The sequence below is a fragment of the Megalobrama amblycephala genome, linkage group LG5 (assembly GCF_018812025.1).
Source record: "Megalobrama amblycephala isolate DHTTF-2021 linkage group LG5, ASM1881202v1, whole genome shotgun sequence".
Taxonomy (NCBI): Eukaryota; Metazoa; Chordata; class Actinopteri; order Cypriniformes; family Xenocyprididae; genus Megalobrama; species Megalobrama amblycephala.
Genome location: NC_063048.1, coordinates 30,408,768 through 30,433,509, shown reverse-complemented (window position 1 = coordinate 30,433,509; position 24,742 = coordinate 30,408,768). Strand labels below are relative to the sequence as shown.

The 24,742-nt window shown below is 38.2% G+C and overlaps 1 protein-coding gene across 2 annotated transcripts in view; it reads right to left on the bottom strand.

Moving 5' to 3' along the window:
* Positions 1 to 24,369, bottom strand: part of adam12b (ADAM metallopeptidase domain 12b) — a 125,137-nt gene extending 100,768 nt beyond the window's left edge. For both annotated transcript variants that reach the window (XM_048191792.1, XM_048191793.1), the window contains exons 1-2: positions 23,557 to 24,369; positions 3,870 to 3,976 (exon numbers count right to left, since the gene is read on the bottom strand). In XM_048191792.1, the coding sequence (XP_048047749.1) occupies positions 3,870 to 3,976; positions 23,557 to 23,656 (207 nt within the window). In that variant the 5' untranslated portion in view covers positions 23,657 to 24,369. The remainder of the gene's footprint in view (positions 1 to 3,869; positions 3,977 to 23,556) is intronic.
* Between the last annotated feature and the right edge of the window lie 373 nt (positions 24,370 to 24,742).

Here is a 24,742-nt window from a genome sequence, read left to right as displayed (position 1 = left end):
TTGATAAATGATGATAAACAAGTCAGCAGTATGGCCAGAAATGTTCAGGGGCCCTGTTTACACCTGAGGTCTGATGTATAAACGTTGCATACGCACAAAAAGGCACTGAAAAATGCATACTCAATATTCCATGCACATATCGAGATTTATAAAAAATAAACTTAAACTTTTTTGTTTTATACATTTTTGCAATATTACTTGAAACTGTCTTTACTAACTGATAAAAGACTATTTATTAGGTGCACTGAAAGGAATAATATTAATATACATCATCTGTGCACGAGGTAGGGCCTTAAAAACATCAGCCAATCGTTTACGCGATCAGCGCGTAAACGATTGGCCCTCTGGCTTGTCAATCACTGCCGTGACGTTCCTTGTGAGAGACGAGCGCGGCTGCGTGCTCCAGTAACTTTCCACACTCCACAGGTGCCGCATGCGATGTTTTTGTCAGGAGACAGGAGTAACAACTGCAGATTATGAGTCACCTGCGGTGAGTCCGACATAATGAATCCACTAACACGACACAGCGAATGCCGGTGGTAAACAGTCGTGTTCCAATACGAGTGTTTACGAGTTTTGGGAGGCGTTCCTTCGAAGGAGGGGGGTTGTTCTTACGCATGCGCTCATTTCAAAAACTCAGTAACAGTCTTTGGTTTCTCAGTCGACGAAAAGAACCTCTTTAGCACTTTTAACTATAGCGAGGATTGCTTGGTGCATAATAATTCCGCTTTAAATTGTGTTCTAAATAGCAGAACTCGTGTTCTGAGAAAATATTTTCACGCGAATAATGATCAATGATGTGCACTTCGTCTAAGCAGATAGCTTATGGCATAATGACAGACACAGATGGAATCGCCAGGTGATCGTCGGACGAGTAGATACTGTAAACAATACTGTACAACCTCTGCTGAACGCAGGTGTGCTGCTGGTGTCGTACACAGACTGACAGTAGCCTAAAGATAACCCATTTCATGATCTTCCCAATATTATGAAAAATGCCTTTGTAGGATAGATTTTAAAGTAAACGGTAAGATATGTACATTTTATTTTTAAAATGTTTTGTCATACAATAATTTACAATGCAAAACAAGGCCGCCTATCTGTTACAATTAAAAATGTATAAACATCATAAAATATAGGCAAAATTGCATAAATTCGATTTAAAAATTAAAAATACTATTTGGCCAGTGGAAAAGAATGAGAATAACACTTCACTGAAAATATACTGAACAGTATTTTATAAAAGTTTGATTTATTTATTTTCTAAAACAAGACAAGGATAGTGAATGATTTTTTGCAATGTAATGTGACGGCATTTATAATCATATTTTCCTAATGTCTTGTAGCTACGGTTAAACATGGCATCACATGGTGGGAAATATGCGTGGAAATGCTATGCAGATGACATAATGCATAGTAAAACTGGGCGTTGTAAGCTCCATATATGGTTATTTCGGGGAGGAGACGGGGTGGAGATTCATGTACGCACAATCTTCCGCTGACTGGGTTTTATAAAGGGAATTTTGCACAGGTTATGGCGTACGCATGGTTTTAAAAATCTGAAAACTTTTGTGCGTACGGAAAATCTGGCTTTTATGCGTATGCACAATTTTAGGATGAAATCTTTGCAAAGTTTTATACATGAGGCCCCTGGTATTAAGATGCGTTTTTGTCGATCGGATCAAATAGACGATGCTAAATATAGGTGTAAACGGGGTCTAAAACATTTTGAGGTTGTCCACTTTCAACCACTTCCAGAGGTAGTAGAATATGCATTTGACTGGATTGCTTTCGTAGTGTAAACGATCATGTGGTCAAATGTGTACGAACAGCCACAAAAGACCACCTACTCTCCGCCTACTGACCTAATGCGTAAATATTATGGGAAGAGCACAAGCCAGATGGGATTTAAACTTTGTCGGCTAAAGACCAAAGTTTGGTTTTAAGACGAAAAATTTACCAAGCACAATGTTCTCTCAAAATTCCTGATTTTTTAAATCACCAATCTGTCACTTTGGTCCACTTCTGTCCTGATTTCTTCAAGGGGAGGGTCTATGGGTTTGTTCAAATCTTTCCATCTAATGGACAAAATAAGCTCGAGCAATTCACATATGAACGCGCATGGAGATGACGGAAAAACATACGGAGAGTATGGAGAGTATGTTTTTCCGTCATACTTTCGTTTCTGCTCTGACAGCCACAAAACCACACCGAACGCTATGAGTGCATGTTAGAAATCAGGAATGGTGAGAGAACATTGTGCTTGGTACGTTTTTCGTCTTCAAACCAAGCTTGGGTCTTCAGCCGACAAAGTTTAAATCCTATCTGGCTAGCGCGCTTCCCATAATGTTTACGCATTAGGTCAGTAGGCGGAGAGTAGACGGTCTTTTGTGGCTGTTCAAACACATTCGACCACATGAGCATCTACACTATGAAAGCAATACAGTCAGATGCTTTTTTGACCACCCTTGGAAGTGGTTGAAAGTGGACAAGCTCAAAACATTTTACACCCCGTTTACACCTTTATTTAGCGTTTTCCACTTTTGATCCGATCGATCAAAACACATCTTAATACCAGGTGTAAACAGGGCCTGGAAGTAGTCAAGCTCAAAACGTTTTACATCCTGTTTACACCTGTATTTAGTGTCGTTCACTTGTGATCCGATTTACCAAAATGCATGCTTTGGTAAATCAGGGTGGACCGTTTCTTAGCCTATATGAGACAATATATTTGTTTTTTGGGCATGGCCGTATGGTAATTCCATGTTTTTGCAGTACATCTGTATTTTTGTCTTCTGTATTCTATTCTGCAAGTTGATTTTAGTGCTGCATGAGCAAAACAGAATCATGCATGAGTGCACTCAGATCCTGAAATATTTCCGAATAACTTTTCTTTTCTTACTAAACAGCTGAGAGAGCATATCTTCCTCTATTACTCCAGCTGGACTGATATGGCTTTGGGCCATCAGTCGGGCCACTCGTGGCGCAGACCGACAGGTCCTTTATTCCGAGCGGAATTTCCTGCCTGAAATACGCTACCCTCAATGCAACCCCAATCTCCACCTGCAAATGTTTAATCGCAATCACCTCGGAAAGCAAAGCAAAGCCAACCGTTCGCTAGCGCTGCATTTTCATGACATACAAAACTTTTTCCTAGCAATGCATTAAAGACCTTCCCAACATTTCAGACAGTTATGAAAAGCTCTGTGTGTCGAGTTTCCGATGCCTAAGCCTCCGAGCACAAGTGAATTCACTGCAAAATGGGCAGTGAAATGGCTTCTAAGTGCCATGTGCCAGAATCAGACATTGCTCTGAGCTACGGAAGACGTTTGACTGTAATATTCACTGGAGCTCGAGTAACTCAGTGCGGAGACTGGAATCAATTAAGCCTTAATGACGGAGGCCACGTGACTTTTTGCGACAATGTCGCCACGGCTTCAGGCAGTTAATCTAATCTAATGTACTCCAAAACAGTTTTCAAGATTCATCACCTCATCACTCAGCCTTTGTGCCTCTGGTGCCGTTTGGCAGTCAGGCCTTTCACTCATTTTCACAAATGACCCTTTTAGAGCTAAAAGGCTGTGGCTCAATAATGATACTGACTATGGGAGTCATACATTGTGAACTAATTTGTACCGTAGTCTAATGTTATACCATTTCGAACTGAAGTGAACTTGCACTGGACTCAATATATTATTCATTTAAAAAGAGTGTATGCAACCCAGTGCTATTCCAAATCAAAAACTCATATAAAAATATAAATAAACACCAGCAACGAGACATCATGATGGAAGTGCAAATGACTTTCTAGAGGTTTAGGGAAAAATGTGAAAAATAGTGCAGCAACAATATACAGTGCTCTTTCTTACCCTGGAGCGGAGCCAGCTGATTGGGCGCTGCTCTGTTCCTTCCAGCAGTAGTGGTACCATGGTGTGGTATTGTTCCAGTTTGTCGAACACACTTTTTATTTGCCTCCCTGCCACAAGTGACAAAAAACTCCCATTAGTGTTGCAGTGGATACCAGAGACACAATATGTAGTGCTGCTGAGCTGAGCTCTGTGTGTGTGTGTAATGGAGGCAAACATTTCGAATGACCAACAGTTAAAAGTGGAATTGTATGCTGAAGACGGCAGTAAGTAAGCAGTGCTGCGGTAAATTAGGACCAGCAAAAACACATGCTGAGATAAAGACCATTAACTCAATAGAATGTGTGTAGTCCTAAAACCTGGAAGAGAATTAGTATTTAAGTCATGGGTTCCCTCAGGATTTCTAATGTTATTTTTAAGGATGGCAATTTACTCGATTTATGAGTAAAATAAGGTGCCATATGGAAACAAAATTTCATTCTATTGTTGCCTCACCACAATTCTCTATGGTAAGCCTACAATAATTATATTATATTTAGATTTGGTGGCTTCATGAAATGTCCAGAAATTTGGTGTGGGACTTACTTTGAAACAATTCAGAAATTGCTAGTAAATTTCACAAATAATTACAACAAGTAACACATTGAATCAAACAAGAAATTTTGAAGTAGAAAGGCTAAAACAGTATATTGAAAGTAGGGCTGCACAACGATTAATCGCGATTAATCGTTTGCAAAATAAAAGTCTGTGTTTACGTAATATATGTGTGTGTTCTGTGTATAATAATTATGTATATATAAATACATGCACATACATGTATAAATTTAAGAAATAAATATATTCATGTATATATAAATATACATATTTATATATATTTTATATTACATATAAATATAAATATTTTATATGTAAATATAATTTTTTTCTTAAATATATACATGTATGTGCATGTATTTATATATACATAATTATTATACACAGAACACACACATATATTACGTAACACAGACTTTTATTTTGCAAACGATTAATCGCGATTAATCGTTGTGCAGCCCTAATTGAAAGTATACTAAGTAGCTGATGGACTGATTAAAGTAACAACCAGTAGATCTTTAGACAACCAGTATGTCTTTTGAGGTTTAAGGTATCATTAACAATAAATTCCTCTGTGGAGAAAATGGGGATTTATACTTGCAGAACTCAATTGTTTCAAACTATGGAGGCCTTTATAGTACTTGCTACTATGAAGTACCTTGCAATTTTATGCTTCAACCACATATGGCGATAGAGAGGCTATGTTTTGTAGTGTAGATTTAATATTAGCTACCTGAAGAGACTTTTACCTGAAGAGTCAGATTACATGAAGAGACCATTTTGTTCTATAATATATATTACATAATAATAATAATAAAAAATTATAAAGATTACATTTTTTAGTGCTTTTAAAATGTTAATTGCTAACATGTATTTGTTTTCCGAAGATGAACGAAAGTCTTACGTGTTTGGAAAGACTTGAGGTGACCCTTCGCAGTTCGCTGGGAGTTTGATTGGCAGGCGATCTAACCAATCATAACGCCGAATCCACCATTTTGTCCCACAAAGCAGTCAGCGGAGTTAAGGCTGGAATTTTAAAATCTGAATGGATTTACTGAAGCAATTTTTCCTTCATGGTGGAGCTCCACTTAGTATTCTTCAGTGATTTTTCTGTATTTATGAGAAAGAATTTCCGTATTTTTCAACCTGGGAGCAACGTGAGCGGTATTAACCCGACTGTGTGACGAAACTGCCACAAACAATTACTAAACAAAAAGCAGATTGCATTTTCTCAAACATTTATTTCACATTTATTTATTGTCATGTGCAAGCTTGTGGCTCCATTTAGCCGTTGTATATTATAGTGTCTCAACGTGATCACTCATCAAGCACCAAGCTTGTGATTTGTGAGCTGGATGATGGTACGTTTTTCCTTTTTACCCAATCTTGTACAGTAGTCTCCATTTTTTCTCGATCTTTGTGACTTCTTACCCATGATTTCCATAGTCTGGGCAACATATGACTGTACCGTGTGCTGCATTTATTAGCAATGCATATCATACACTGATATGTGCTCTAAAATGGATCAACTGGATGGAATCAAAGTCTGAAGCTAAAGAAAATCGGAGTCTGTGACCATCTTATACTACGCGATTTTCCATGGAATCTGTTGGCTCAAATCTGCAATCTGGCTCTGATTTTTGGAAACTAGTCAACTTGTTCAGACTGTAAATCGGGAGAAAAATCGGGGCAAAAGTTGTGTAGTATGTTCCAGCCTTTAGTAGAATAATGGCATGTACTGACGTCTTTTCACGGTTGAAACATTCCTTATATTTATTTGATACTATAAATTAGCTAGTAGGAAGAGATGATCGGAACGAGGCACTACAGCAATCTGTCACGGCACATTAAAGAGCAAAATAAACGGTATCTATTGTTTATATTTAATTAAAAATGACCAAATTTGACACTTTGTTTCATATAAAAAGTAACGGTAACACTTTACTTGAAGGGGTGTGCATAAGACTGACATGACACCTTCATAATTTTGACATGACACGTGTCATGAATATGAAGGAGGGTTTATGCATGTTTATGACAACTGTCATTAAGTGTCATTCGCTCAATTATGTCATTTTTAATGCAAAGATGACATTGTTTGAGATGTCTTTGTTACGACAACTTTACATAAACCAATACATCATAACCTGTCAGTGTCTTTGTCATGACAACTTGAAATTAGCAAAACATCATAACCTGTCATAAACATGACATAGCAGATTAATTATCAAACTTAAAAAACTACTTAGCTTTATGGGTTAACATTACATTACATTATTTTGGTAACACTTCAGTATAGGGAACACATATATAAACGATTAACTATGACTTTTCCCTCAATAAACTCTTAATTTACTGTTAATTATAGTATAGTTAATTGTTAAGTTTAGGTATTGAGTAGGATTAAGAATGTAGAATAAGATCATGCAGAATAAGGCATTAATATGTGCTTTATAAGTACTAATAAATAGCCAATATTTTAGCCATATGAATGCTAATAGTAATAAGCAACTAGTTAAAAGACTCTAAAATAAAGTGTTACCATTATTTTATAACAGTGTCATCTTTTTAAGAAATTTGAAATTGTCTATTATCTGACCTTCTGTTGGTGGAAACTTAAAAAAAACAAAAAACAAAAACAAAAAAAACATGAAATGAAAAATAGTCATGACGCTGTTATAAAATTATTTGTCAGAGTATTGTCACTTAATGACATTTTAATGACAAGTTCAATTTGTACCACTGTACTTGAGCTCAAGATACATATTCATGACACTATTATAATGGCCTCATGACAGCCAATGTCAAAACCAACCACATGACAGTTTAATGTGATGTTAACCCATAAAGCTAAATAATGTCAAGTTGTCATGACAAAGACACTGACAGGTTATGATATGTTGGTTTATGTCAAGTTGTCATAACTCGGACATCTCAAACAATGTCATCTTTGCATTAAAAATGACATAATTGAGCGAATGACACTTAATGACAGTTGTCATAAACATTCATAAAACCTCCTTCATATTCATGACACGTGTCATGTCATGATTATGAAGGTGTCATGTCAGTCTTATGCACACCCCTTCAAGTAAAGTGTTACCAAAGTAACCTCCTCTGTCTTGTCAATTTCCTCTTTGCTCCGCTGTGTATTTTTCACTGCGTGAGAACATGATGTGTGGCATGAGAGCGGCATGGCTTGTCGGACCGACATAGCAACAGTAACTAAAGGGGGTGGGTCTTTTCGAACGGTCAATTAATGAGAGAATTTTCATTTTTGGGTGAACTAACCCCTTAGTAGAAGCCCAGGTATTCAAGAACTGAAAGAACAAGGAGATGAGTTGTCTTCTTGTATTCCATTCAACTCATAAAGTCTGAATTTTCAATGTCGTACTTGGAAACGTGCAACAGAACTACACAGATGTTAGAATTTCAATTTATAATCTCATAAGGAAACACTGATAGTTGCGAATGATGTAAAGTGAACATGGCGGTACCCTGAGAGATGTACACGGCTGATGAAATATATTCACTTTTAAGTGTATACAATGATGAATCAAAAGAATGCTTGATGAATTAGCATTCCAGGTTGGGTCTATAAAAAATGCAGTGAATGAATGAGTATTTTGAGGGCATGTCATAATTTGACGTCAGTATTTGCATGAACTGGAGGAAGTACAATGATGTCAAAAGTTTTGAGGCCACTGATAAAAATGCTTATTTTTTAATACAAAATTTCATTTTTCTCACACTAGCATGTAATGAGAAGAATGATAAACTTGACTTGCTTATGTGTTTCGTGAGTGTAGTTGCGTCATCAGTCTAAATCAAAAGGCTTCTCTCTTCTTTCCCCTCAGCGAATGCGTTGTGCCCCCACAGGGCCAAAGCGTTCCATCCTCAGCTGAACCTCAACACTATGCAATACATTATGAATGAGGGCGACAGACATGAAGTGAGAGAGCAAGAAACTGAGAGGGGGTGTAAGACAGACACAGAGGTGCACAATAGAGCAGTGTAGAGAAGTGCAGCCTTAAGAGCGGCAGAGGCAGCGGAGTGACAGCACAACATGTTTTTTTTCTCTCATCTCTCTGAGGGCCGAAACCCTCCCTTCTTTCTTTCTCTTCCTCACTGAATTACATACAAACACATTCACCTACCTGTCATGCGCATTCTGAAGGAAAATTATTTCACTCAATTTGTCTTTTTCAAATAAGATGTAAGTGTTAAAGGGTTAGTTCACCCAAAAATGAAAATTCTGTCATTAATTACTCACCCTCATTTCGTTCCATACCTGTAATACCTTCGTTTATCTTCGGAACACAAATTAAGATATTTTCCATAAAATCCGATGGCTCAGTGAGGCCTGCATTGCCAGCAAGACAATTAACACTTTCAATGCCCAGAAAGCTACTAAAGACATATTTAAAACAGTTCATGTGACCACAGTGGTTCAACCTTAATGTTATGAAGCGATGAGAATACTTTTTGTGCACCAAAAAAACCAAAACAAAATAATGACTTTATTCAACAATATTTCAAAACACTGCTTCATGAAGCTTCGAAGCTTTACAAATCTTTTGTTTTGAATCAGTGGTTCAGAGCCCGTATCGAACTGCCAAAGTCACGTGATTTCAGTAAACGAGGCATCTTTACTGCATATATGTTTTTCGAAATTTCAATGTTTCACCACTGGGGGGCGTGACTTTGGCAGTCTGATTCGAAACAAAAGATTCGTAAAGCTTCAAAGCTTCATGAAGCAGTGTTTTGAAATCGCCTATCGCTAGATATTGTTCAATAAAGTCGTTATTTTGTTTTTTTGGTGCACAAAAAGTATTCTCGTCACTTCATAACATTAAGGTTGAACCACTGTAGTCACATGAACTGTTTTAAATATGTCTTTAGTAGCTTTCTGGGCATCTGAAAGTGTTAATTGTCTTGCTAGCAATGCAGGCCTCACTGAGCCATCGGATTTCATCAAAAATATCTTAATTTGTGCCCCGAAGATGATCAAAGGTCTTACAGGTGTGGAACGACACGAGGGTGAGTAATTAATGACAGAATTTTCATTTTTGGGTGAACTAACCCTTTAAAATATATATTTTTATAATTGTTATTTTTTTTAATTAATCAGACAGAAAATGGGAATTTGAGAATTTTGAGCACTGTTGAGTGGATTCTTAAACACCTCTGATTGGCCATTGTGTTCACACGCTCAACAGATAGGTCTGTGATTGGCTACAATGATCAACACTTCAAAAACATGTAAATAGACATCTTTAAAGTGCTTACACAGATACACATGGGAGTGTTTGAAAGCAGGGTTCTATCGACAGATCCCTAACATATCCGCTGATAAACCTGTATGAATTTCTTTCTTCCGCTGTTGATGGTCCCCATAGACTCCCATAGTATTTTTTTCTTCTATAGGCTAAAGCGGTAAATATTTAGTGACCTCCCCTTACATCTGAGCAATAGCAGGAACCTGGCTCTCTTAAACCTAAATGGAATGGAAAATGACTGGAAGGCCAAGAAAACTTTCAAAATCTGATGAGAAGTTTCTCAGATTTTCTTCTTTGAGAAACTGGAAGAAGTCCCGGAGGTAATAAAGACAAAAAAATAAATATGGCGGGTCATTAAAACTTTGCTAAAACAACAAAGCTGGTGATGACCTAATACTTTTGCACAGTATTAAAGGGATAGTTCACCCAAAAATGAAAATTTGATGTTTATCTGCTTACCCCCAGTGCATCCAAGATGTAGGTGACTTTGTTTCTTCAGTAGAACACAAATGATGATTTTTAACTCCAACTGTTGCCGTCTGTCAGTCAAATAATGGGAGTGAATGGGAACTTATGAGTCGAAAAACCTTGCATAGACAAATCCAAATTAAACCCTGCGGCTCGTGACGACACACTGATGTTCTAAGACATGAAACGATCGGTTTGTGCGAGAAACCGAACAGTATTTATATCATTTTTTACCTCTAAAACACCACTATGTCCAACTGCGTTCAGCACTCGCTTAGTGAGGTCTGATTGCGCTCTGACAACTGCATCTGACAACAACATCACTGCCGTTGTCAGAGCGCGATCAGACCTCACTAACCGAGTGCTGAACGCAGTTGGACATAGTGGTGTTTTAGAGGTAAAAATTATATAAATACTGTTCGGTTTCTCGCACAAACCGATCGTTTCATGTCTTAGGACATCAATGTGCCGTCACGAGCCGCAGGGTTTAATTTGGATTTGTCTATGCAAGGTTTTTCGACTCTTATTGATCCAAGTTCCCATTCACTCCCATTATTTGACTGACAGACGGCAACGGTTGGAGTTAAAAATCATCATTTGTGTTCTACTGAAGAAACAAAGTCACCTACATCTTGGATGTGCTGGGGGTAAGCAGATAAACATCAAATTTTCATTTTTGGGTGAACTATCCCTCTAAATCAACTTAAATCAAGATCACAAGCTTGTGAATCAAAATCGAAATTGAATCAAATTGGAATCATTGGAAATTTGTGTCAACTCAATACCCAGCCTTACCATTCAGCACCACAACTATGCCACAGTACTTTTGGTAAAAGTCAGATACTCAAATCCTTCAACGAAATGATCACCAAATCATTGCAATGGCACACTATAGGAACCAAACAGCTAAATACACATACTTAATGCACTAGAATGCCATGGCTAGCTATAAATAGAGAACATATGTACTCAATGAGAAACTTGTCAGCTCATAATAACACATATTCGGTCTGCAGGGCACACTGGGCTCAAAGCTCTCTGCTGCTGGTTTCTCAGACACCCATTATTACCCACGATTCAGCATTCTGAAGGAGACAGGAAGTGGCACAGCACTCTGGAAATGTCTTTTCCCCCCACTGGGAAGCTATCACTCACGTTTCAATATGTGTGCACATCCTGTCATTCTGGATATTATACATAGCACACAGGCACACATATGTATAAACCCCCATACTTCCTTTACCCAGACCCAATTTCCTGTCTGTCGTTATCATTCACGCTTCCCTCTCCTTTTGCTGTTTTTGTGCAAGGATTCAATTCAGGATGAAGCTTTACGCACTAGCATAAAACTGGCATTTGTGTGTAATCAGGAAAAGATTAATAAAATTCAATTTAAAGCTATTGTCATGATTTTTACCTATTAATGCCACAAGAAACTAACTAAACATAAACATAGATAGATAATATACAGTTAGTCATTTTACATCAATTAATCCTACCTATTTGATTACATCATTTATAGAGCATCATGGGCTGCATAGTTCATTGTTTAGCATCGTTTAGTTTTCAAATACATTTTTGCTTTAAAACAAAAGTTTGTAATGTCTTCATTCATCTCAGGGCAGGGTAGTTTCGTTTATGTTGTTTTTTGTTTAATCCCTAAGGAGGAAATGAATGGGAAAAATACTTCCGGAACCAAGGCTGCTGAAAAAGTGGGCGGTCATTGTTTTGCTCTATATGCTTCCATCCCTGCTGCTTAGTATTCAAAAATAAGTATGTCAACTGAGTAGAATATTCATGAAAGTAGCTACACAACACCCAGCAGTAGGGTTGCACGATTAATCGTATCTTAATCGTGATAACGACTTCTGTTTCTCTCGATTAATTCACAATAATCATCCTGATATTTGCACCGCAATCTTTCTTTTTTTATTCAGACATTATTTTACATTGGTAACAAGCCTCCACCATCATTCCTTCAGAATGTGGCTTTGTGTACCTTTTTTTTCTCTTTCCCTTCACACCCATATCACGCTCAAGCTATTTGAAGCAAGGGCTGATGACTTGACCAGATTTATTAGTCTAGTGTCAACGTGAAAACCCCAGAGAACGTGTGTGGGCTTACGCGCATGCGCATAAGGATGTGTTTTATTGAACATAATGAAATTCCATTGAGCGTTCTAACTAAATACAGCACTGATAGCAGCAGGCCAAACATTTCATCAGTTCACATTATAATGAAGCTTGAGTGCTTTATAGATGTTCTGTTGAATCAGTTTGGGGCCAGAAAGAGGAAATAAAGCAAAGATTTGAATAATAATAAAAAAAACACAATAAATGCTTAAATTAAATACTGCTGCTCAGTCATTATTTATCTAACATCTTCGGTTATATTCTCCTTATTGGTACAAAGCCCAATTTATGTTTTAAACAGACCACCAACAAAAACTTTATATACAGAAAAATGATGCACTCCTAAGAATGGGAGAAAGTGCAACGTGCAATATGGCGGAATAAGTCCCAACTTCTAAGTAAAAGAGTTATTTGCTGATTGGTGAAGTCATCATGTCACTGTAGGTCCGGTTGCTATAATAACAGTTAGTGTTCGGAGATGCACGCTTAGGACTGTGCATGCGCATTAGCTTGGTCCAGCCTGAAAACTAAATTTATGAGACAGTTGTTGTCAGATTTCATTGGTGATTTCAAATAAGAAATTTAATTGTAAGCTTTGTGAACAGTTTTTGAGAATTTGATGTTTCTCCATTCAAAGAGATAGGAGCTGCACTTGCATGCCCGTTTCAAAGATGGCCGCCGAGTGAAATTACTTGTCTTAAAGTGACTTTGCCACAAAGGAAGTCCAAGATGTTTAGAACCTTTTTATGTGGGAATTTAACGACATGTGTGGAAACCATTGCACGTGTTTGTAATGGTGTAAAGTAATCCAATGTGAGAGACTTTTACTGCGTTCTTTATGTCTGAAAAGCTTTCTGTGTAATTCTCTGAAATCAACAGGCATGATTATTCACACATGCTCTGGTCAGATTTGACATCTATGTTTTTGATCACAAAGTAATCTTTTTTTAAGTAACCTTTTTTTTCCCAGTAGATGTTTATATTTCCACTTGGGTAGAAGTACATAAGTTGTACTTTTCCATCCATCCATCCATCCATCCATCCATCCATCCATCCATCCATCCATCCATCCATCCATCCATCCATCCATCCATCCATCCATCCATCCATCCCCCAGCTCAAAATACATATTTAAAGAGAGAGGGATCTAATGTCCCACACTGGATAGAGCTTAAAAATGTAAACACGGAGTCCAATCTTATTATTATGAATCATTAAGGCAGGAACACACCAAGCCGATGCCGACGAACTAATGACAACGAAACCAGACTGTGGGGTTGGCTCACTTCGGCAGCGCCTGGGTCCAAAGTTGCCCTGACACACCAAACCGACGCTCGACATGTCGAATCTGCTGAAAAACAGCTGACGAGGACCAACTTCAGTCGACGGTAGTCGGCTGATGAACAAAAACTGCCCGACCGTCAGCTTGGTGTGTTCCTGCCTTTAGGAGTCAGCACAGTTCTTGGGTCATTTTGAGTCAGACTAGACCAAAGAACTGATCTGTTAAATTTTGACTCACTCTAACCGAATCATTGTATCTGTGAGCCATTAACTACAGCAATCGGTTCCATTCATATTCACAGAAAGAATCATTACATTAAGAATCATTAAATTTATGAAACTAATTTATTGAAATTCAAATAAGAACAAATAAGTTTAAAATATGTTTCTTGATGTAAAACCATAAGTTTGCAAATTACCAGATTTGCATAATTCCTTAAAGAATACAAAGCGATCAGCGAGCACAGTTCAGTCATACTGAAATGTTTTCCAGCTTACGGAACTTAAAACTGATCTCAAATTCAGAATCAGTAATGAGGACTTTCTTCTACCACTAGGCAGACAAGTTAATGATAAGTTTCTTGTTTGCAGCGTCTTCAGGTTTCCCGAGTGGATGAGATGAATACATTAGTTCTCTCCTAACAGCCTGGAAAAGCACCGTCAGCACTTTGAGAGTCAGCTGCTGAAACAGGACGAGAGGTGAGAGATTGAAAGAGGAAAGTGCGATAGTGAGTGGAGAGAACTGGAGATTAAGAGGCTGCGTGTCAGTTCGAGAGAGTGAGTGTGTTGGTAAATGGCTAATGCGGGTGTGATGGTGTGAATGAAGAGAGATTACTGACTGAGAGAATCTATAGACTTTGTGACCTTGCTATAATAATCTCTCTCTCTCACTCTGTCATTCTCTCGCTCACTGAGCTCACTGGTATTGATGTGTAGCTACAGATTATGATGTTGAGGCTCTGTAAGAAGGAAAGAAATGAGAGAGTTTGGAAGATCGACAGCTTAAATGGCTGAGGCTAACTATGAGTGGCATCTTATGGTATTAGACTCGTTAAACAGTGGCCCTTTATGGATAAGACTCCTGCTGAGCATCTATCTTTTCAGAAACATATTTATCTTGGGGAAGGTTTTCTCTGTTATTCATTTAATATACTGGATTCATAGCCACATTTATACTTGGAATTTAAAAATTTATTTAAAAAATGAAGGAAAATTGATCTCAGATAATCAAAACAGTTCTCAAAATTGTGGGTGGATGGATGGATGGATGCACAATGCAATTAATGTTGGCAAGATCATCTATGAAACAAGTGCAGCCATAAGTGCCTTATTATTCACTGGTTTCTGTTCTTATAGGCCAACAAAATATTCTTATTAACTTAACCAGTGATTAATTTCATAATTAAAAATACATTAATTCATTGACCCTGTATAAATGCATATTATTCTCCAATCAAGGTCCCTAATTCTCATTAATTCTCATTAATCTAATTCTCATTCTCATTCTCACCTAGTGTTTTACATGCTCCAGAGTTTAAGCTATTGAAATATAATTAGTGCTCATACTTCGAATAAACGAAGCCCCCCTCCCCCCATAAATATATATTCCCAAATAAAGATCTGCACAAATGCAACACATTCACAAATACATATGCATAAAATACATTTTGAAGACAGTTTAGTTGTCTAATAATATGTCTGACATAATGACAACGTTTGCCCAAAACCACATACACACAATGACAGTGAAAGACTAATGAGTGCAAAGAGCTCAGACCCGTACCACCTGACTGCACAAACTAAGCTCTATTGTCTGAGCCACAATCAATAACTGGGCTTTTCTGCCTATCAGTGAATGAGAGTGTGTTTGTGTGTGTCTTTAGGGAGTATTGAGCTCTGGATCAATGCAGAAAACAACAGGGGTGCATTCAACATGTCAAAACTGTTTCAGAAACTTAGAAACAGTGAAAGTGTTTTCAGTACAGTGTCTTATCCTTTAACATTTTAAATTTTGAGATGAATGTGGCAAGCAGGGCGGGGCCGAGAGCCGTGGGAAAGGAGCGAGGCTGGTGGCGCGAGTGTTAATGAGCACCACAACAGTCCCACGGAGGAGCTCCGGAAGGATAAAAGGACTGACAAAAGTGAAGGACGAGAGAGGGCCAGGCCTGGTGGGGTAGACGAATTTGCTGCCATCCGTCTGGGTTGTGAAGGGGCGGCTGCCATCTGATAGGGGATGGAGGAGCAGGGAACGAGGGAACTGCCGGGTGCAAAAAAGCCAGGTGAGCCACTGTCGTCCACCAGGCGTCAGAGGAGAGACAAAGGGCCATCCAACGAGGGGTATCCAGCGCCACTGCCAGGCCGTAGGGCGCAGTCTTGTGGGAGCCCCCTGGAAGGTGATGGAGATATGTGGCAAGCAGGGCGGGGCTGAGAGCCGTGGGAATGGAGCGAGACCGGGAGTGCGAGTGCTAATTAGCATCACCTGCACGTCACACCAGTCTCGAGTCCCATGGAGGAGCTCTGGAAGGATAAAAGGAGTGACGACAGTGAAGGACGAGAGAGGGGTGGCCTGGACTTCTGGACTTGGAGTCTTCCATGAGGAAAGCTTTAATTTTCTTGTTTATATTTATTATTATTAAAGTTACGTTGATCGTTGGTTCCCGCCTCCTCCTTCCCTGTACACAAACCTTGCTACAATGAACATAAGAATGCATCTACCTTACATCAATCCACAAGAGATTTTGCAATTCAAAGTCCTTTTCAATCATTCTTTTTTGTGTGTTAGTGTGTGTCACTCTCCTTACACCAGACCCCTCCCATGCAGAATGGATGACTCATGGAGGCCAAGGCCACTGTGAAGTGATCCACATGACTGCAAGCCTGAATCCTTTTAAACAGAAACACATAAACACACACATGGTCCAGAATCAAGAGGGTGTGGTAAAACGGTGTCAAAATTTGGTGATCACATCACCCCACCCTTCAACACAAAGCATTATCCAAAAAACTCCCAGAAGCGTCACTACCTATCTCTTTCTCAAATGAAAAGCTAACATACACAGGAAGGGAACTGTAGATTTCAAATGGAAATTCCCACCAAATTCACCACTATTTTATCAATGCGTTCCTCTTTCTGAATTTAATGGCTTTCAGAATTTACTACAGGGGTGGTCACAATAGACTTCCATTGATTTCCATTCATACATATGTGAATGTGGGAGACAGGAAACACAAGCTCATGCGAATTTCACTGTACTCCAAACTTCAAGTCTGGTGAAGTCTGGCCCGCCAATTATCCCTTGATGATGTATAACCAATAAAAGACTGATAATTCAAGGTGTGACCTCTTAGCTGAATTAAAAGAATGCAAACTTTAATTTTGCAGGATTGCAGAATTGCAGTAAAGTGTATTAGATTGTATAGTTTTACATTTTAGATACATTATATGTTTTTTTAAAAAAGATGACATCATTTTATAACCGCTGCAGTGTCCATAGAAATTTTGTGTGCTCAAATTGTGAGCACAGCTTAAGAACAAGTTGTTCTACTGACCACACCATTTCCTTCCATATCCAGCAGTCGTTTTAATATCCGATTCACTGAAGGGATAATGCAAATCATGCACAATTATGCAAAACAGAACAAATGTGCCCCCCAAAAACCTGGAGAAAGCGGATCAGTTCTACTGTAAGCTCTATGTTGTGGTGGATGTGGAAGATTACTGGAATACTTTGCTGGAATTATAAAGCATTGATGCACCACTGATACAAACACCTAAAAGACTCTATAAAGGGGTCATGACATGAGAAATCAAATTTGCCTATATCTTTTGATGTAAGAGGTCTTTGAACCATTAAAACATCCTGCAAATTTCATAGCTTAAAAGCCATCCTCAATATAAACACTGCTTTTATTTAATCAAGCTCCAAAAATGTCTTGTTTTCCCTGTTGAAAAAAACAGCATATGCTGGTTAGGTATGTTTTGAAGCATGGCAGCTGGCTTGAGATGGTTTATGCTGGTCGTTAGTTGGTTATAAGCTGGTCCTGAGCTGGAGCTAGTTGTTTAGGACCAGCTTTAGATCAGCACTTGACAAGCTTAAACCAGCTCATGACCAGCTAAAGACCAGCATAAACTAGCTCAAACCAGCTGCCACACTTCAAAACATACCTAACCAGCATATGCTGTTTTTTTCAACAGGGTTGATATTGCGGGATCTGTGATGTTACACAGGCACATACACTATATTGCCAAAAGTTTTGGGATGCCTGCCTTTACATGCACATGAACTTTAATGAAATCCCATTCTTAATCTGTATGGTTTAATATGGAGTTGGTCCACCCTTTGCAGCTATAACAGCCTCAACTCTTCTGGGAAGGCTTTCCACAAGGTTTAGGAGTGTGTTTATGGGAATTTTTGACCATTCTTCTAGAAATGCATTTGTGAGGTCAGGCAGTGATGTTGGCGAGAAGGCCAGGCTCGCAGTCTCCGCTCTAATTCATCCCAAAGGTGTTCTAGAGGTCAAGACTCTGTGCAGGCCAGTCAAGTTCCTCCCCACCAAACTCGCTCATCCATGTCTTTATGGACCTTGCTTTGTGCACTGGTGCGCAGTCATGTTGGAACAGGAAGGGGCCATCCCCAAACTGTTCCCAAAAAGTTGGGAGCATGAAATTGTCCAAAATGTCTTGGTATGCTGAAGCATTAAGAGTTCCTTTCACTGGAACTAAGGGGCCAAGCCCAACCCCTGAAAAACAACCTCCCACCATTACCCCCCCCCCCCCCCCCCTCCACCAAACTTTACACTTGGCACAATGCAGTCAGGCAAGTACCGTTCTCCTGGCAACCGCCAAACTCAGACTCGCCCATCGGATTGACAGACAGAGAAGCGTGATTCGTCACTCCAGAGAACGTGTCTCCACTGCTCTAGAGTCCAGTCCGTGCTTTACACCACTGCATCCAACGCTTTGCATTGCACTTGGTGATGTAAGGCTTGGATGCGGCTGCTCGGCCATGGAAACCCATTCCATGAAGATCTCTACGCACTGTTCTTGAGCTAATCTGAAGGCCACACGAAGTTTGGAGGTCTGTAGCTGCAGAAAGTTGGCAACTTCTGCGCACCTCAGCATGCGCTGACCCCGCTCTGTGATTTTACGTGGCCTACCACTTCGTGGCTGAGTTGCTGTTGTTCCCAATTGCTTCCACTTTGTTATGATTCCACCAACAGTTGACTGTGGAATATTTAATAGTGAGGAAATTTCACGAATGGACTTATTGCACAGTTGGCAACCTATCACGGTACCACGCTCCTGAGAGCGACCCATTCTTTCACAAATGTTTGTAGAAGCAGTCTGCATGCCTAGGTGCTTGATTTTATACACACTTTATACACATTTTATACAGACTTGAGAAGGATCCCTGCTTCAGAATCAAGTGGATGGTTTATTTTAATGGTGTCCTGGATCGCTTGTTTGTTCGGAGCATTTTGTTTTGTAAACGAGGCACAATGTAATGGAGAGTTTGCAAAGAAACTTTTGTTGAAAGATGATGCAGCCAACTGTACTGGATCTGACAGCAGCTGCATCACGAGTAAATGATTTCATAATGACTCTGTAAATGGCAGCTTTATATAATGATTACAAAAGTGAGTGGGCATTGATACTGTATCCTATGCAATGACGTTAGCCAGTTTACTGACAAGCCTCAAAGGAGCTGTCCCTTAAAAATGGATCATTTCAGACAGAGGGTCAGAATGAAGATTGAAAATAATCATTTTTACGCATATATATTTGTTTTGCTTTTTTTGCAAAAAACTAACATACATGCCAAGTACCCAGATGACCTACCATTTCCAGCAAGAATCTGAAGTGTGCATCCAATGGACACTCTGAAGTGTGGACAATGGACAGTCACTTGCTTTGTTTCTGATTGAATCAACCATTTTGAATGAATTGTTCGAATGAATGAATAAATTACTCACTTATTAAGATCTCTGGAATGAATCAATCAATGACTCACTAATTAAGATCTCTTATTCTGCTGTCATGATCAATACAAAAATGTTCACAAACATCACTTATTATAAAGTTTTGTTTGTTTTTTGCACTGAAATGCCATGTGAAATGCAACAAGTTTACTTAATTTGTCCTGAAGAGTTTGGCCATGCAAAGCAACTTTGAGTGATTAGTAGCCATTCAGATCAGATACAGAATTCAAATATTTGGGATTTCGATTAGAATTTCAGAATACTGGATCAGCAATTCCACCCACTCTGCTGGATTATAAGCATTTAAGCCATGGATGAATACATTATAAACACACATACACGCACACACAAATAGTCTCAAAACACAAGAAACAAATTAGCCATGGATGGATAGTCTCAAATTGCATTTTAATGGCTCTAGGTACTTTTTGCTGTCATATGTGATACTGAGAAACCATGTCAGCCCTGCTAACTTCAGGAGCTTGTCAGCACTGGGAATGAGGTGCTAACAAGAGGAAATATGACACACACACACACTCTCGCATACACACAGGTGTCTGCCATTAAGCACAAAGCCAAAATACTGCCCTCAAAAGGTGCTGTTTCAAGACAGCATCCCTCAGACATTTTCATGCACACAATCTATACACATAAAGTCACCGTTAATCAAGTAACTGAAAGACATATGAAAGACATTTCAGGGGTTCTTTTTGTTTGCATTCGGTTTCATTTGCTGTGATCAAACTGTGAGTTTCAAGAGTACCCTGCAATCAAAGCTCGAAAACACATTATCATCCTGCCTTTGCTGTAATTACTATCTTTCTGATCACCAGCTTAGAGGAATGAACTAGTGGAAGAGAGAGCAGAGGAGGAGAAAAATATGAGATGTAGAACAGTGTTGTAGAAACAATATGATCTGATGAATTAAATAGTGAAACTGACAGGTGAAAGAGAAAACCTAACCTTGTGTAACCTAATGATTAACAAACTCTTACCTTGTACACCAACCATCTGCAGCACAGAACTAAATGTAGCACATGCACAAAGCCTATTTTAAACGTAATTCCACTGACCTAATAAAACTGGAGTACTGACAAGCACATTTGTTAAACACAAAATACACTGCCTGGCCAAAAAAAAGAGAGAGAGAGAGATGCTGTTTGGATTTAAATAGGCAAATGCTTAAGAGTCTATGACTGGATTATTATTGCAGTGTTTATTATGTTTCTAGCATGTTATATGTTGGGCAACAGTTTTTCTCATTCTAATTGATGGAGTGTGTATCTTTTCATTTCTTAAACAACCAAAAATTGATGCACCTCTTGATGGAAATAATTGTTGTGATGTTATTTCCATCGAGAAGTGCATCAATTTTTGGTCAAGATCTTGTGTTGACAACGCAAGAGGTAGTGAGCGCTCTATAAAGTCTACTCCAGCACATCCCAAAGACTTTCAATGAATTCAAGGTGCCAATTCATGTGTGAAAATGATTCTTCATGTTGTCAACCACTCTTTCATAATTTTGGAATCTTGGCATTGTCATCCTGGAATATGGCAATGATGTGTCTTCCTAAATGGTTGCTTAAGAAATGAAAAGCTACATATTGCATCAATTATGGTTAGAAGAACTGTTGCCAAACATATAACATGCTAGAAACATAATAATTACAGCAATAATGATCCAATCATAAAGTACTTGCTTATTTAAATCCAAACAGCGACTATTTTGGGGTTTTTTTGGATCTAATCTATGGGTCAGTGACGTGACGGGTCATTTATTTATTTATTTTTTGTCCAAAGGCCTTAATAATAAAAACAAAGACATGACATGACATCCAAAGTACGTAAGGTAGTACAACTAGCTCTCTTTTACTGAATCCAAAAGTTTTTAATTATATTTTTATAATTAATTATAAAAGGTTTTGAAGTGTCAAAAGGTCATTTGGTTTAACCGTCCAAAGGCCAATACAGCCATTTAATTTGTGATTAAAATATCTTAAAATGTAATAAATGTATATATTTTTTATTCTGGCATGATTTTATAACATCATATATCAACATAGTGCAAAATGGTATTAAAATTATGTGTAGAAGTCGTTGCTTTGTTATGATAAATAATGTCCGGAAAAGTGAATTTCATTGATGTCATTTGGAGTAACCAATATAAAGGGATCAATTTGGATCAAGTCATACAGTCAATATCATGTGACAGGATGTGACATCATTCAGACACCTGTAAAGGACCCCATGGTCGTGAAGCAAAGTAACTTACTCTCCTTTAACTATTTGAAAAATTCATGTTTTCACTTGCTCATACTCATGTCCCGAAACATCAGGTCATTCGGTACAACCGCTATAAAACATGGAAAATTTTGTAATATTTTAAAAACTTTACTAAATATAAAATGTTTGATTGTCCTTTTGCTAGCTATTTAGCTAGATATCAGCATGTTAGCATTGTTAGCATTGTTTAAATATTCTCATTCAGTATAACCAAACTTTTGGTTAAACCGAATGACTTTTTTGGTGACAAATTTTGTCCATCTTGTAAAAAATGACAAAAGCAGTGTTAATTGATTATACAAACCACATAATATCACTGTTAACACTGAATAAAACTTCAAAATGAATTATATCTCCATTATGTTTTTTTACACTTTTAAAAACCTTATTCATCAATGACCCATATATAGCTGATTTTCACCACCAATATCTATGACTACAAACTGAATAACTGTCAGAGCCTTTACATATGTTCTCATAGTAATACATACAAGAGAAGTAATTAAGAAATAGCATGCATTCAGTGTTGTACAGTTATTTTACCCTAGTGGCTTTTATTTCAATTCAGTTCAATTAACATTTATTTGTATAGCGCATTTCACAATACATACTGTTTCAAAGCAGCTTTACAGAAAATGCATGTTTATTCATTACAATTTAGAGTCATTTGTTATCAGAGTTGACTGTGTCCAAATAATGCCCATGTCCAGAAATGCACAGTTCTTCATGTTTTCATTTAGGCAGAAATAATGATCTCATTAAAGCAGTTATTACAACTTGCGATCATAATGACTATAGAAAATTTGGCAGTTGTGCATGTTGATTCAGAGTTGGCGTCATCTGAAGTCCTTGCAGAGGTTGGCATCATCTCTTCACAAGATTATTTATTTTTGAATTATTAAATATACACTATATTACTTAAATATTATGTTATTTACATTTCATTGTATCTTAAGAGGTTCAACAGCTTGCCACTGGGAAGTACCTCAAATGTACATCTTCGTGTACGTCAACACAAGCCATTTCTAAACGCCCTTAATCTTATTTATATACAAAGACAGGACATCCAGACATCACAGTGTGTTTAAATGGTCACTGCTGAATGGATCTCCTAAAAAGCCACATTTAAATGTGCATCTCTGCTCTTTCCTGCTATTGTTGTTCATTCTCATACACACAAGGTTTCCTATTTATCTCATCCAGCAACTCTCCTGTATTCTGTTCGTAAACTGACTTAAATTAAACTCGTACATGCTTTTAACATACAATATTTGGGATAAAACTTGTCATTATAATAATAATAATAATAATTATTATTATTATTATTGTCATCATTATGTGTTTAATTGGACACTTCAAATAGACACTTTAGTGTCCATTTTCATATATTTCACGTTGCTGTAATCATTTGCATTTGAATTTGCAAAAGTATTCAAAAAAGCAAAATAATAGTAGGGGTACACCAGCTTGTCACTGGGGCAATACTCTCAAAATGTACATCCTTAAAAGCTTCATAAGATACTAATATGCACCCTGTAGGGGTGGATAAGATCTACTGCCCCAGTGAGCGCATGTAAAAACAATGAACTTACAATACTTGCATTTTATATTAGTTTTACTCAATGTAAACATACAGTAGTAAGACAAGCACTAATATGAAGTGTGTCTCCTACCATGAGTGGAGATGCCAGCTGTCAGTCCCACTAACAGCAGCACAAACGCGCGCAGTCCGCTCATGAGGCACCAGTTCTCCATACGCCGGTAGATCCTCATGATGCCCGGCTCCTTATGATGAGATCTTCATAATATACTGACACAAAAAACACCCAAACACACACACACATACACAGCGCAGGAGGAGAGGATGTGAGGGAATTCCTGCAATACGATTAAATCCACAGGGGAGCGAGGGGAGGGTGGTCGCAGACCCGCGATAGAGCTGTCAGAAAACTTTACAAAGACAATAGTGCTGAAATCTTGTGCTCGACTGTATTCACACTGTCCAGTGTCACACGTGCAGAGTGTAAACAAAAGCAAGGAGCACACGTACAGATACGAAGAGAAATGGTTTGGTCTCTTGCTTTGGTGAAGTGTTGATTCTTTGGAAGAGTGCTGCTTGAATCTCCACGTGTTTTATAGCGGTGCTCTGCAGGGTCCTAACGCCGTTAGTCCACCATAGGAATTAAAGCGACAAACTATTAGTTTGTCGCTTTTTTTCTTTTTTTTTTTTTTTAACCAAATAAAAATCTCTAATTTAATCGTACATTATAAAAAAATGTATATATTTACAAATCACCAAATCTGATTTGTAAAACTTAAAAGTACTCACTCAATAGAGGGTATGCACATCACGTCACCGTTGGCCGCTATGACTGCAGTTACGCCCACTGAGTGGCAAAAAAACTGAATGATGACACAGAAATGTCAGGAAGCACGATTCCTTGCTGCATGTCAATATCCATGGATTAAAGGGTTAGTTCACCCAAAAATGAAAATTATGTCAGTAATGACTCACCCTCATGTCGTTCCAAACCCGTAAGACCTCCGTTCATCTTCGGAACACAGTTTAAGATATTTTAGATTTAGTCCGAGAGCTTTCTGTCCCTCCATTGAGAATGTATGTACGGTATACTGTCCATGTCCCGAAAGGTAATAAAAACATCATCAAAGTAGTCCATGTGACATCAGTGGGTTAGTTAGAAGTTTTTGAAGCATCTAAAATACATTTTGGTCCAAAATTAACAAAAACTACAACTTTATTCAGCATTGTCTTCTCTTCCGGGTCTGTTGTATATCCACTTTCACTTCACAGTGACGGAGCAGAAGGGGGCGGTAATGCACCAATAAGCTGGATGCCAA